This window comes from Manis javanica, chromosome 7 (genome assembly GCF_040802235.1).
Source record: "Manis javanica isolate MJ-LG chromosome 7, MJ_LKY, whole genome shotgun sequence".
Taxonomy (NCBI): domain Eukaryota; kingdom Metazoa; phylum Chordata; class Mammalia; order Pholidota; family Manidae; genus Manis; species Manis javanica.
The window spans coordinates 8,960,192-8,975,080 of NC_133162.1; the positions used below are offsets into that span (position 1 = coordinate 8,960,192).

Consider the following 14,889-nt stretch of genomic DNA (forward strand, 5'->3'; position numbering starts at 1 on the left):
AGGAAACGTTATTTAAACCTCTGGACAAAGAAATGAGCCCAGACAGAGCAGGTGAGAGGCCAAATCTGATATACTTTAACAAAGGCGAGAAAAGACTCAACCCTTCCCAGAAATAAGTCATAGCCACACTTATTGCCAAGATCCAAAGAAAAAAAATTTATTTACAATAGAGAATTTTATTTGAAACATGCGTTTTCTTTTTTTTTTTTTCTTTTTTAAACAAATCAGCAAATGCAGATCAAGTTTACCCTCCTTAAGGCAAGAGTCCCTGTGCAAGCTGTCCATGTTCATATTCAATCAAAAGCCGCTCACCCTGGGAACTCATGTACAAAGGGCAAGGCAAGGTCAGCGATTTGTCTTTTATTAGAGAATCAGACAATCTCCCTGATACAGGAACTCTGAGGTCAACTTGCTATGAATTATACTAGGAAAATGCAAATTCTGATAGTCTTCTTAGGACTGCAAACAATCAAATCAACCTTATTTAGAAAGGAAATACAGTAGTGCATACGAAAAAGTGAGAACAGAACCTGTCCACAGAACGGGAGGGACAGCAGTGTGCCGACGGTCATATTGCACGCAACGGTCAAGTCCAAACGTTTGGTTCAAAGTTAGCTTTTCCCCATTTTGGCAATCAGTTCATCACAAATCTTGGTGAGCTCTTCTATCTCTTTATTCTGAAAGTGAAGACAAAAAAGAGCTGGCTGAACTAAATTATTTTTTCTGCCTTTATCTTGCATCTACCTACCACTTCAGCATTTTATTAAAAAAATAATAATAATAATAATAATAAGGGAGAAATGTGGGATTCACATATAAATCAAGTATAAAAATCAAACAAATAATCATATCTGACTTGATTGTTTATAGTTCATGATGCATGATCAAAACTGAAAGTTTCTGTGATATGACTGCCCTTGCACTGTTCACCATGTAAGAACTTATTCACTATGTAAGAACTTGTTCACCATGTAAGAACTTGTTCGTTATGCTTCAGAAGATTGGAGACTGTTGAGAATTAGGCTTGGGGTTGATTAATGATTGTGCATTGAGTCCCCTATACAGAATTTTATTGTTGTTAGCAACCATTTGATCAATAAATATGAGAGATGCCTTCTCAAAAAAAAAAAAAGGAGCTGGCTGAAATCTCCTGGTTGTTTGAAATCAAGCCAATCAAAAAAACGTCCTGGGGCTTTTTAGGGACATGGGGTCCTCCAGGCCTCTTGGTCCCCCTGAAATTTTCTAAAGCAGTGAGAGAAATGACTTGGAGTCAATCTAAATAGACACCTCAGCTGTAGCTGTGTGATGTTACGGAAGCGATACAACCTCTCTGAGTCTTGGTTTCTTAATCTCTAAATTATGGCTAACATCTCTGTCTCTGAGAATTAGATGAGGTCAGGATGTAAGGCTCCCCAGCACACTGACCAGCACATAGCAGAGGCTTAACTAGGACCGATTCTCTTCCCTTTATTTGCCTCTGAAGGATGCGGACACAAAAGGATGGTCTGGGGTGTGCTCTCTGGTAGCTCTTCAGAGAAATGCCACCAAGAGGGGTTAACAATTTTACTTGCATGGGGATTGCTGGCATTATTCAGGGACGCCAAATGAGGCACGCTGCAGATACAAGGATGGCTTCAGGGATCCCTCAGGCCATCATAGCCCCAAAGGGAACCAATCACATGTTCATCTTGTACCGATGACCTGACAGCACTGTCCATCCTCCGAGAATGGGGAGCCAGTGGCATGACGCCTCCGTCTCGGCGGGTGTGGCTTCCCTCCTGGATGGGATAGGAGCCGAGCCCAATGTTGATCTGGTGCAATAGCCAATCTCGAATGGCCCTCTCCAGGGAGCTAGACCTTTCCAGTAGCCTGGGTACATGTTGCAGCCAGCTTTTCCTCAAGGTCCCCATGGAAAGGGACTCTCAACCACAAGCCTGTCCCTGAGGCTGTACTGACACCCTTCTTTGGAAGCCTCAGAGCCTCCTGAGATACGGTCCAGCCCAGAGCCACATGACCTGCACTGATGAGTTGGGCTCCTGGTGCCACTTATCCCTGTCAGTGCTTGGGAAGAATCGGGGCAATTCAGTCCCTACTGCAGCCCTGAGACCAGCCCCTCTGGGAGAGAGCACTGCCTGGACCGTTGCCTCCGTTCCAGAGTTTATGGCTCTGGGGCTCAGTGCTGAGATGCTGAGATGCCTGCTGGAAGACAGGGTTCTGCGCAGATGCAGCACTAACCACTAATCCTGCAGCTGGGGCTGCTAGTGGTGACCTTTCACCTTGCTGGAGCATTTACCAAGAGCCAGTCACCATGCTGAACACCCCCAGGCACTATGGCTTCACCCAGTTCTCAACGGAGACCCCTAATGGAAACCATTATTATCTCCACTTTTCAGTCAGGGACTGAGGCTCAGAGAGGTTAAGTATTGTGCTTATTTAGGGTAGTCATATGTGGCCAACCTGGAACGCAAATTCAGGCTGGCCTGGCTCCTGTATGTCTTTGCTATTTTACTTATTAGATATCATGTCCAGGGCTGATGGCCGAGAGGCCCTAGCAGACCCACTAGCTATCAATTCCTGGAGATTCTCCAAGCTCCATCGTGGCAGCATCAGCCCACCCCCTAGCAAAATGCCCCATTACAGAGCTCAGCCTTCACAAAGTCCCAACTGGGCAAAATGCCCAATGCCTTCATATAAGAACTGCCCAGGCAGTCATGTTTCTGAATCTCTTTAAAATAGAGACTCTCCCCATATAAGAACAAAAGAAAACTGAAGGAACAAAACAGCAGCAGAAGCACAGAACCCAAGAATGGACTAATAGTTACCAAAGGGAAAGGGACTGGGGAGGACGGGTGGGAAGGTAGGGATAAGGGCGGGAAGAAAAGAAAGGGGGCATTACGATTAGCATGTATGGTGTTGGGGGGGCACGGGGAGGGCTGTGCAACACAGAGAAGACAGGTAGTGATTCTACAGCATCTTACTATGTTGAAGGACAGTGACTGTGAACTTGGTGACAAGTAGTGATTTTACAGCATCTTACTATGTTGATGGACAGTGACTGTGAATGGGGATCTGGGGGGGACTTGGTGAAGGGGGGAGCCTAGTAAACATAATGTCCTTCATGTAATTGTAGATTAATGATACCCCCCCAAAAAAATAGAGACTCTTCCCTCTATATTACTCAGATAGAGAGAGGAACTCGTGTGATTAACGCATTCCTCGTTTAAGATGAAATTATGTTTGCAGATAGGTTTGTATCTTTTCTGTTACACCAAAACTGTGCAATCTAATTTGCTTTCTCCCGTGTCTTTTAGTTTGCCAGAAAATTTATCATCATGTTCATTTTTCAACTGGAGTAGTCTGAACAGGCCAGGTGCCCTGAAAACATCTCTCCTGACTCCTGTTTGCTTTGATCATTTTAGCTAACACGGTAACGCAACTCAAGCACCATCAAACCCTGAAGGAAAAAGGAGGGAACAACCTCCAATAAACGTCTTGCTACATTTCTCACCGAGGAGCATTTGGTACACAACAGCCTTAATTTTCAAAATGACTGAGGAACGCAGCCTTTAATTTGAAGGACTTTTCCATTTTCCATAAGTCACTGAATATGCTATGCATGGATTAGCAACATTCAAAGGAGAAAAACAAACACCCACTCAACACTAAAGCTGAGGTGATGCTCAATAAATATTGACTGAGAGCAAATGCTGGCATTTCACAGTGCTGCCTGTATTGCTTATCTCTGTGTTTACTGTGAAGGACAATGATCAGAGGGTGAAAAATAGAGGCAGATGAACATATTTGGCACAGTGCAGGCTCTTTGTTTTCTAAAAATATAATTCTGACATGAAACTGTCTGGTGGCCATTTTGTTTTTTTCATCCCAAGAGGAAAAGGTAAAGAATGAAAATGATTTGGAAACATGGATTTTCTAGTTGCTTGAATTCTGGATAACCAGGCACATACCATGGGCCCAGTGCCAAGTGGAGGCTGAGCTGCACTTAGACTTGGACCTCAGGGCATTTTGTTCAACTTCTAGAGCCATATAACTCTCAGGGCTAGAGAGAATCTTCCAGATCTTTCAATTTAGTCCTCCAACATTACAAACCTAAAACTGAGTTGAAGGGCATGGCTTGCCTAAGGTCATAATGGAAGGCAGGGCGGGGTGAGGACCCAAGTCTCCTGAGTCCAGGGCTCTTTCTCTGACATTATTTAGGGTGAAGTGATAGGCAACACCTGTCTACTGCTTGGTCCAGATCCCCCTCAGGACCACAGTCAGCCCCAGTGGAACCAGGTATAGCAGAGGGGGCCAGGCTGGGGCCATCCGGGAGCCAAGCTGTACTGCTGATGTCGCCTGCCTACAAAGGACTGCTGCGCCATGACTGCCCATCCAAGCCCAGTGCATGAGAGGTAAAGTAGCCCTCGGCCCCCGGTTATCTGATGACCATCCAGAGGAACCCTGAGTTCCAATCAATCAATCAGAATTGGATTGCATGTCTGGAAACCCCCCTTCTAGAAACGCACTTAGGGAGGGGGCCTGCCTGGCCCACACTCACTCAGATTCACACTCATACGGTGGTGCTTCAGGGCAGAAGGGGCTCCTCATTTGCATACTCAGAGAGATGGTGTGTACAGGGAACTGGGCACTAGGTGGGAAATTAGGAAACCTGGGACAAGCTGAGGGATCTCAGGAGGATGCCTCATTCACAGAAATAAGAGGGTATCTGGGGGTCCTTCTGACCCTAACACAGCCCCTTTTATGCTTCAGCTGGTTGTTTCTGCTCGGGCCTGGTAGGTACCAGTAAGTACACCAACAAAACACACCTATGCCTGGCACATGGAAGGTGCTTAATAAATATCCGAAAAATTAATGAATATTGAAAAGGCATGAAAAATGGCACTTTTCAGGTGTTTTCAGGTGTTAACCTGAGCAAATATCAATCCCAGGAAAGGCAGAAAGGAGGCCAGTCTCAGGATGTCATTAAACTGGATGTTCCAGAGGGAGGGCCAGGGTATGCTTGTGTACCATGAATTTGTTTTGGTGTGCCACTATCATGCTGGCTCTGTCCCCAGAGCTGCAGAGGGTGCGGGGGGCCCTGACCCGTTTACTGAGCCACTTGGAGGCAGCCACCTTTGGCCTGTTACCTTCTGCTCCAGCGTTCTTTCCAGAGCATCCACTCGCAGCTGCTCCTTCCTCAGGCTGGCCTGGTAGGCAGCCTGCTCCTGCTGGGCCTTGCCTCGGACCTGGGCGATCTCGGCGTTGGCCCTGCAAGAATGGTGGGGAGTGGGGAGATGCCCACGAATTACCACCCTTCCCCACAGACACCTCCCACCTTCCTCCTCCCAACCGTCTGGTTTCAGGGGCCCAGCCCAGGAGCCCATGAAAAGTCCCATCCCCAGCCCCCAATCCCATGATGCTGAGGTGCTTCGAGTGGGTGCCTTGGGAATCACAACATGCATCTTCACTCATCAAAATGCATGCGAGTACAGAGTTCACTCTTATCATAGATTGAACTGAAAAAATACACTTGGATTATCTGCCCTTCTCAAGCCCATGTGAGGGGTGCCACGGGAGGTCCCAGCCTGCCTTGGCAGGGGCTGCTGAGAGACCCTGGGGGGCTGCCCCGAGATGTTACCTGTCCAACTTCTCCTCCGCGTGCACCTTCAGGGCCTGGTACCTCTGCTCCTCCTTCTTCACTCGGGACAGGTACTCCTGGGCACATTTCTTCAGCACCTCTTCATTCTGACAGGGCACAGGACAGGTCGTGGCCACAGAAGAAATGCTGAGGAGTGTTTTGGGAACCCCGAGAATCCTCTGATGCAGGTATAACCTGGGATGGCCAAATCCAACTCCCCAGCCAGTGAGGACAGCCCTCCAGAAAACCCCGCACGACCAGCCTCCTGCTTTGCCCCAAACACAAAAAAGCATACCTTGCGGAAGCCCTCGAGGACCTCTTTCATCTTCTCGTATCTCCTGAAGAGATCGGCCAGAGATTTCTCCACAGAGTTCAGGTCGGCCAGGGCCTGCTCCTTCTCCAGGACCAGTTGCTGGACCGTTTGGTGGGAGACGGACTTCTCCCTCTGTTCATCCTCTGGCAGGAGAGAAAAGGAACAAAACCATGGAGCCGATGGAATCTGAGCCTGGTCCCAGGGGCCGGCAGAGGCCTCAGATGGAACTTGGCCTAACCAGCGGGGCATCTCAGACTTGGGACGGACGTACTCCCCCGAGCCCACCTAGACTGTCTCTGAAGGAAAAGGCCCGCAGCCCCGGCACCTTGGATGTAGGACTGCGCCGTTTTAGATGGGAGGGAAGCCAGCCACTGTTTCTTAACCTCAACAATGCAAACCCTTTAAAATCTACATTGGAGACCCCAGTGATTCTATTTGGTTGCTGACAGCAAACAAGATCCATGAGGTAAAAAAGAAAACATCACTACCGAATAATGCATGTGGCGAGATTAAAAGGTGAGAGTCCGGGCTGGGAGGAGTGGGCCTTCCTTCCTATGTCATCAAGATAGACGGTTACAGGAAAAGATTTCTTCATTCTTAAAACACCCCATGAACCCAAGGGCCACATAACCATCACCCTCAAATTCTGCTTCACACAGAAACAGACATTTCCTTTGATACAGCAAGTATCTTAACTCTGAGAAAAATAGAGCTATGTCTATCCAATTAAGTTTCTCAGTTATGTACAAAAGAATTCAACTCTGGCCCAATTCAGAGTTGCTAATCCTGGTCAGAGGGACTGTTCTATCCTTGATCCCACCTTTCTGCACCATCACAAGCTAATATTTCTACCCTGAACATCGAGAATCTTCTCATTATTTATGGGAAAGGCTTGCTCTGACCACTCTATGTGAAAGCCTGAGCTCTTTCTCTTTGCTGCTGATCCATCACTGGTCCAGTTGGGCGATGGACCACTTGTTCTTGTTTGTCCAGATCATTAGGCACAGCAGAGACTGGGAAGGGAGAAGCCCTGCTCAGAGCTCCCAGGGGAAGGAGCTCTATAGACGAGTCCTTCTGGTGGCCGCAGGTCACAGGGAGGGGGCTGCCCACTGCCCAGGGCTGGCTGCCACAGGTTGGATCTCATCCATAACAGCCGTAATAACAGCAGCCCGCCCATACTGGGTTCTTCCACACATCGGGCGCCATACTGACTGTTCTATTCACTTTATGCTCCTCAGCCAGCACTCAGCAGCCGCACTGAGCTCCCTGAAGTCCAAATGGGGTCACCTCATCCCCCACTCAGAGCCTCCGCGGCCTCCCTCGGCACTGGGAATAAAATCCAAACTCCTTCCTGGCTTGCTCTGCTCCTTGCCGCTGCTCACCTAGCTCTGGCACAATGGCCTCCACCCAGCTCCATCGCCAGTCCTGCCCAGAGCTCAGTACTGCTGGGCCCTCTGCCCTGAGGGCCTCTGCCGAGATCGCAGGCCCCAGAGCTCCCCATGGCTCCCCCTCACTCACCCTGGTCTCTGGTCCCAGCCATTCCCTGGAGGCGCAGTACCTGAGCACCTGTGGGAGCCTCCTCCCCACCCTTGCTAGTCCTTTATTCTCTCCCTGGTGGCCAGTTCTTGTCCTTACAGCCATGTGTGTGTGCACAGTATGTCTTGGGGCTGTCCGTCCTCCCAGAGCACCTGCCCCGTGAGGGCAGGGCCTTGGGTCTGTTCCAGGGTCTAGGACGTGCCTGACTCACAGGATGCCTCAACACACATCCAGGCAACGAATGAACAAGTGAAGCCTGGTAACAGAGCAAGACCCAAACCCACACCTGAAAGGCCCCCACACCCTTAAAAGCAGAGAGATGCTCTTTGGGGCCCTTTCCCTTGGCTCCCTGAGAGATCTGCATGCTTCTGTGCCTGAAGCCTGAAGCCAGGCGTATTCCTGCTGAGTGGTGTGCAGGGAAGAGTCCGAACAGCAGGGCCACATCCCGGGTTTCAGCTCGAGCCCTGACAGAAACTTGCTCAGAAGTCCTGACTCAGGCAGGTCTCAGGGCTTCCTCTCCAAACGGAAGGGGTCAACACAGGAGCCTGCATCTGAGTTAGAGGGGGTGGGGGCATTCAAACGCAGATGCCTGTATCCCACCCAGGGAGCCTGATTCAGTTCTGGGGTGGGGCCAAGAATCTGCATCTGCTGCTTTCGAGTTCCTCAGTGGCGTGAGGCTGCTAGTCCAGGAACCACGCATGGAGAACCACAGGCCCGGCAGATGCCTGAGGTTCCTCCGACCTGCCTCTCAGACCTGCTACCAGGGCAGAGGGGCGGAGCCCGGGCACTAGGATCTGACAGCCCAGATGCCAGTCCTGGCTCAGACAAATCACAGCTCTGTGATGTTGGGCGGGGTTTTGAACCTGAGTTGCTGCCTCCTCACCTGAAAGATGGGATCACGGTATTTATCTCACGGCACTTGGGGGAAGATTGAATGGGAGAATGTATATAAAGCCCTTGACACTTGACACACAGCAGGAGCCCAGCATCAGTGATGCGTTATCACCAGCACCTCCTGCATCCCCAACTGGTGTGATGCTGTACACAGTGGCTCATGAAGGGGAGCCTTTTAACAAACAGCGAGAACAGAGCTGCCAGCAACCTGCCTGCTACACCTAGGCTCCTAAAAGAAAGGGCAATTCAAAGTTTCACCAGTAACCACATATTTGCTTTTATTCTTTGAATTTTAGCAGCTTCCTCTGTCCTTAGCATGCTGTACAATGCACATTCCAGGCTGCTCTGAGGCCATGTACACTCACTTGGCTTGTAAGGGAGCCATTTATCAAACAGAGTCCATCCGATTTCCTGGATCTGAGACTTAGCCTGCCTCAGGTTTCCTTTCCTCCCCATATATAACCCTTATAAAAATAGAATTTCTCAGTTCCCAGGAGACTGAGTGGGGTGAGAATGCTTCACCAATCTTTTGGTAAATTACAAATGCAGCTAAGGTTCTTCAAATCCGGAAATCAGCCCCCAACCCAAGACACTCTGGACTCAACAACAAAACAATGCCCCTGGAGATTTTTTTGGCTTTGCTGGATAAAACATTACTAAACCACATGGGGGAATGCAAGACATACATAAAAGCAAAAGTAACAACAGAACAGCAAACAAGGGTTGCAATGGGCAGGTGTCAAATTAGGTGAAAAGCGTTTACTTACCAGGCTTGCCTGTTTGTTTTGCAAGCAAAGGGCAAGAAGCAACAGAAAATGGAAGCAGAACAGGTCATCAGGGCAGTTGTTAGGAAAGCGAAAAAAATCCATTGCAATAACCCAGAAAGCAGAAAGCGCACGAGTCTCCTTGTGTTCTGAATTCTAAATATTCAATATCTGAACTTAATAAGACATCTCTTTAGTAACATGTGACGAGCATGGACAATGATGGCAGGACCGATGTCACACTGGAGTGGCACATTGGTGAAGGTTAAACTGAAGTCCCAGAGCTAGGATGGATCCGGGCAGCATCCGTGTGCATCCAGTGGGAACTGGTTTTTAACTTTCAAACGCTGTTACGCTCACTCTGGCCCTGAACTGCCAAGTTCTCTGGGCCTTAGTTTCCCTTTCCACTGGGGATGCTGGTGAGGAAGGTGGAAATAAGAAGAAAAATGTGGAACCCAGATGAGACATGCAGGTGTGTTTCCACATAGGAGACTCACGGCCTGCCCAGAAAGAAGGCAGGGCCGGCCACAACTAGAGAGTCCCAGTGGGGCCACAGCCCCACCCTGCCTTCTGGGAGGGCACAGGGACCTCAAAGTGATGGCGGCTCCCATCCGTGCCCTGCGGTTGTGACTGATGGATGACAACCGCAGACAGGCCACCTTTCTGATGACAGCTCTGGAAAGTGGATGACACAAAGCACTGTGGGTGGGTGAGGATGGGCATCGAGGAATGGACACATGGTGGCCACATCCCTAGTGGCAGTGCTGCTTCCATCCAGGGCCGCTACGGGGGTTTTATGGAGCCATGAACCACCACAAACAGGAAAATGCTCAAAAGGGGTGAGTTCCCAGCTCGAAGAGGGACCCTCAGGCCAAACATACCAGGTCTCCTGGGGGAGTGCAGGGGGTGAGTATGTGTGGCCAGAATCCCTGGAGTCAGGGGTCCACACACTCCTCAGATTGTCTAGACTTGAAAATTCTGTTCTAATGATGCTCACCTGCAAATATGCTAAGAGGAATGTCTGAGAGATGTTAAATAACCTTCCTCTCACCAGCAGGACAGGCCACTTATGGAACCAGACAGATTGCCACTTTCAGTTTACAGGAGGGACGGCCTGCTTATGTGACTGCCAGCTGAGCAAAGATGGCTCTGGGCAGCTCATGACCTTTTACCTCCAATTCACCAATGGCCTAACCTTCATCACCAAGAGCAAAAATAAAAATGTATGACTCTGAGACACAGAAGGGTGTTTCCAGATGAACCACGGTAGGTCTGAGCGATGTCTTCACATCCCTAGACTCCAGGAGGTAGAAAGACTGTGTCCAGCTTGCCGAACACTGTATATTGGAAGCCATAAATCCTTTGCCCTGACCACTTTTACCAGCAGCTTCAATTCTAAGAGTTTTTGTTTTTTATCTCATCCATATGGATTCATAAATTCTCATACCAGTTTAATAAAGAGGTTTCACTTGATAGAAAACATACACCATGAGGCTGATTCTTAGAAACACCCAGACAGGCTCTCCCTAAGCTCTGGAAGAAATGACCTTTATGATAACAAGCCCAAATTAAAGCTCCTCTGAAACAAAAGCACTCAAGTGTTGGCCTCTTTGCCATCCCCAAGGCTGCTCTCACATTTATCTTGGGACAAACTAGAAGTGAAGTGTGGCTCAAATCCAGATGTTTGAGAGGAAAGCAGTCATCTACTAACACTCCGTCAAGCCTGGACACAGAAACTCGGTCTGCAGTGAGCAAGCTGGGGTTTTTACTCTGTGTGTCCTTAGGAGTAGGTGAGTTTAAAAAAATTGTTATCATGGACCTAAGCCCATAAATAAACAGATAGGTCACCAAAAAATCTGCTTCCCTCCTCCCCTGCAATCACTGAGTTATAATGCCATTTTTGAATCATTACAAATGGTACATGATACTGTATTGATCATTACTGCAAAAAATTTGGGTGTGGAGCTTCTGGAAGATCTTTTTTCATTATTCAAAACAAAACAAAAGACCCAGGTGTGTAGAACTTGTAACTTGAGGCTGAAGCAATCTTGCAGTTCTGGCTGCTGGGGCTGCTGTGGTCAGATGGATTCTGAGGCAGTGTCCAACTTCCACAAGAAGGAGTGCTGTGACTAGTTAACAGGGTCACAGGAGGTGATGGGTGGGCAGCTGGACTGACTGCATGCCCCCCCCATGCGGACGTGCTGTGCTCTTACCCTAGACCCCTGTGTAAAGGCGACTGAGTGGGGCATTTTGACACTGGAGTCTAAACTAAATTAGGGTTTAGGAATTTGAACTTAGTCTCTCTCATAAGCAGGAAACCCCACAAATGTCCCAGGAACCAACCTACATCTTTCTGCATGAAGCAGGAAGCCCTGGCCGAGTCAAATAGTGGCCACTGGTGTGACTGCCACAGCTTCCCACGGGCAGGAATAATGCTAAGGGATGTTTCCAGGAGTCCTCAGACTCACCGCCCAGGGGAAAAGCCACACTCTGGGATGCTCTGGTCCCTCCCTGGAGGACTTCATGTTCTAAGAGGCGCCTAAGAGGCTCAAACCCTGAGTCTCTTATCTTCAAAGGCCTCCCCAGAGTTCAGAAACCTCAGGGCAGGCATGCACCCCTGTTTGTCAGAACACCCACCTATCATCTGAGCGATGGTCTTCTCATACTCAGCCACTATTTTCCTGCAAGAGAAGTGAAAACAGGTTGGAGCCATGACAACAGAGCATTTTTTAATTTCACACGGGCCTGTGTGCTGGCCACTGACAGCGAGACCAAAGTACAAGAGGGGCAGTCTTACTTGTCAAAACTGGCTCACATTTCCAAGATGTCCTCCTATTTCAACCTTCTCCTTGCACACCCAAATAGGTCCATTTTCCTAGTATGCAACTCTGAGCACACCACTACCCTCCGTGCAGATGTATCCACACTATCCATGAAGAAAAAAATAAGGCCAAACGTTCACCTGGACAATCAGAGTCTTCCACAACCTGGGCCTGATGGCGCTCACCAGTCTTACCTCCTCATACACCAGCTTGCCAAACACTGCATATTGGAAGCCATAAATCCTTCACCCTCACCACTTTAACCAGCAGTTTCAATTCCAAGAGTTTTGTTGTTGATCTCATCCATGTGGATTCATGAAGTCTTATACCAGTTTAATAAAGAGGTTTCCTTTACTAACAGCAGTTATACAGTGGGAACACAGCGGTTCAATGAGAACAAAGGATTTTTTGTTTGCTCTGGGCTTTCCTACATCCATGATCTTGACCATGTTAGAGAGGGGTCACTTCCCCTCTCTATCCACCTCCAGAATCTATTTGTTTCTCAAAGTGTAATTCAAATGCTCTCTCTTCTAGGAACGCTCCCTAATTTCTCCTTAGAAATCCTAAACATTTGATCTGAATCTTCATCCAAAACACCTCATACTATATCTAGCATCACAGTACATGAGTGGAAGCTCCTTTAAGGCCAAGGAACCACTTTGGGAGACGACCTAAATGTTCGTCCGTTGACAATGGGGATGAATTATGTAAGAACCATATAAGAACTATTAAACGGCTGTTAAACAATACAGTCAAGATAGGTAAAAATCTGCACAACAGTCCAAGATAGGCTAAGTTAAAAAAGAGTAGAGGACAATGTACATTTCCAGTCTCTGCTTTTAAAGAAAAAAAGGAATCTATATAGAAAAACATTCACACATATGTGGTCAGAAAGGGTGCCTAGTAATAACCTGAGGGGTCAGAACCAGAAGATGAGTGGGAAGGAGATTTTTCGTTGTCCACATATTTATTTGATTGTATTACTTACCTCATGCACATGATATTTTCATCACAGTCACATACTAAAACTAATTCTAGGCAACACGAGCCTTGTGTCATAAAGAAAGGATAACTTCAATAGCAGACGGTGTTTGTGGGCCACACTAGCTCTAGCTATCATCAGACCACAGGGCAGAGCCCCCGGGCCCCAGGATGCCCAGTGTCACAACTGACCTCATTTCCATCACTTCCCGCCTGCTTTCTTCATATTTATCCTTCCACTCCGAGACCTCCCTCTCCTTGGTTATGATCTAGTATGACAGAGAGGAAGAGAAAGGTTAGCTCCAAATGAGTGAATCCAGATCTGAGCAGTTCACAGACCAAGACAAGGTGACACTGAATAAATGCAGAATTAAAACTTCCTATACCAAATAGTAAATGTATCCAGAGACTTTTCCCAGGCAGGAGACATAAGTAAGCCAGATATCGGACCTTCACAATGCCTGCTGGGGAGCAATTACAAGCTGTATGCTTCTTGTTATAAATCAAACAAGGTTGTAAAGGCTCATTAAACAATGGGGTCTAGGACATTCAAAATGTGTGGTTTGCCACCCGTCTTTGTCTGCAGCATCATCAGAGGAGAAAGCCTACATCCAAAGATGCTGGCTTTGTGGATGGAGTGTGTATAAATATGTTGATTTACATGGGACAGAAACCAGAGCTTTTCCCAAGGTGACTAGAGCTGGCCTTCTCTGAGGCACACATACTGCACAGTACCTCTGCTCTGGCCATCTGCAGTGTGGCGTCCAAGTTGGGCTGCTGGAACAGAAGGCCTGTGGGTGTCTCCACCTCGGCAGTCCCGATGCGGGAGTACAAGGCTGTTTTGGAAATGGAGACATCTGTTGGGTGAGCAGCTTCTCTCTGTGGAATGGTTTTTAATTAAAAAAAAAAAAAAGTTATCCATCATATAACAAAGAAGTTCGCACTCACTGTCTCATGAATGAGTCAGTTGTATGATTTTGGGACAAAGAACATCAAAAGTATGAGAAAATGCTAAGACTAATGAATGGGGAAATGCTGGATCTGATCTATGGCAATCTATCATTTTGCACCTGTACAGGCAGACAAAGGCGCTAATGGCAAAGGCCTCCCCAACTCCCAGCCCTCGGAGTCGAGTGTGTCTGCTGCCTGCTTATCACTGCCATTTATCAGACGTGAGGCATTTAGACACCGCGCCTAAGGACCAAGGTCATTTCCAACAGGCTCCTCTAACAAAATAAAAGCCTGATGGTAAAATGATGTTGCATTCTAGTCTCCATTTGACTAGTTTTGAAAAACCACAGATTTGATCATTTTTGTAAGACTGTCCACATTTCAATTTGGGGAGCATTTGTTTAGCTCTATTTAAAAGGTTATGATTCACACAAAGCTTAAGGCCAACGGCAGTGGTCAACCAATGTCACCTTCAACAAGCTAGTTTCCAGATGCCGAGAAGTCTGTTACATCAGTGGGAAAAGTGAAATCAGATCAATGACAATATTTACATTTGCTGATAAGACCCTCAACAAATGGTACGATCCCAAGCTCCCCCCACCCAGACAGTGGTGTGACTGTAGAGGACAGTCACTAGCCTCTTGGGAGGGAGGAGAGGCCCATGGTTTCTCTTCCTCCTTTGCACAAAGTGCTCATCAATTTCCAACACACTTGAAATGCGGTGTTAGCAGCATCGTCAACCAGCGTGGCAGGGTGGTCAGTCTAGTTCTACTGCAAAATACGGTAAGAAAAATCATGCTCTCAGTCCTATTCATTCACCTCCTGGCACCACAGTGGTTGCCAGGCAAGCCTCCCCCTCATTGCTAGAGTCCTCTCTGATGAGAGGTAATGGGGTCTAACCGTCAGGGTGTGACTGCTTCCTCCTTGGGAAATTTATGAGAGGAGAGAGAATGGTGAACCCAACACCAGAGGGTAGTAGAAAGAGAGATTTGG

At 47.9% G+C, this 14,889-nt stretch overlaps 1 protein-coding gene across 32 annotated transcripts in view; it reads right to left on the minus strand.

Annotated features, from left to right (window-relative positions):
• Window positions 1-129: 129 nt before the first annotated feature.
• Window positions 130-14,889, minus strand: part of TACC2 (transforming acidic coiled-coil containing protein 2) — a 203,795-nt gene continuing 189,035 nt past the window's right edge. For all 32 annotated transcript variants that reach the window (XM_073240258.1, XM_073240270.1, XM_073240269.1 and 29 more), the window contains 7 exons: window positions 13,681-13,824; window positions 13,138-13,214; window positions 11,780-11,823; window positions 5,931-6,091; window positions 5,636-5,742; window positions 5,145-5,265; window positions 130-677 (listed from right to left, as the gene is read on the minus strand). In XM_073240258.1, coding sequence (XP_073096359.1) covers window positions 612-677; window positions 5,145-5,265; window positions 5,636-5,742; window positions 5,931-6,091; window positions 11,780-11,823; window positions 13,138-13,214; window positions 13,681-13,824 — 720 coding nt within the window. In that variant the 3' untranslated portion in view covers window positions 130-611. The remainder of the gene's footprint in view (window positions 678-5,144; window positions 5,266-5,635; window positions 5,743-5,930; window positions 6,092-11,779; window positions 11,824-13,137; window positions 13,215-13,680; window positions 13,825-14,889) is intronic.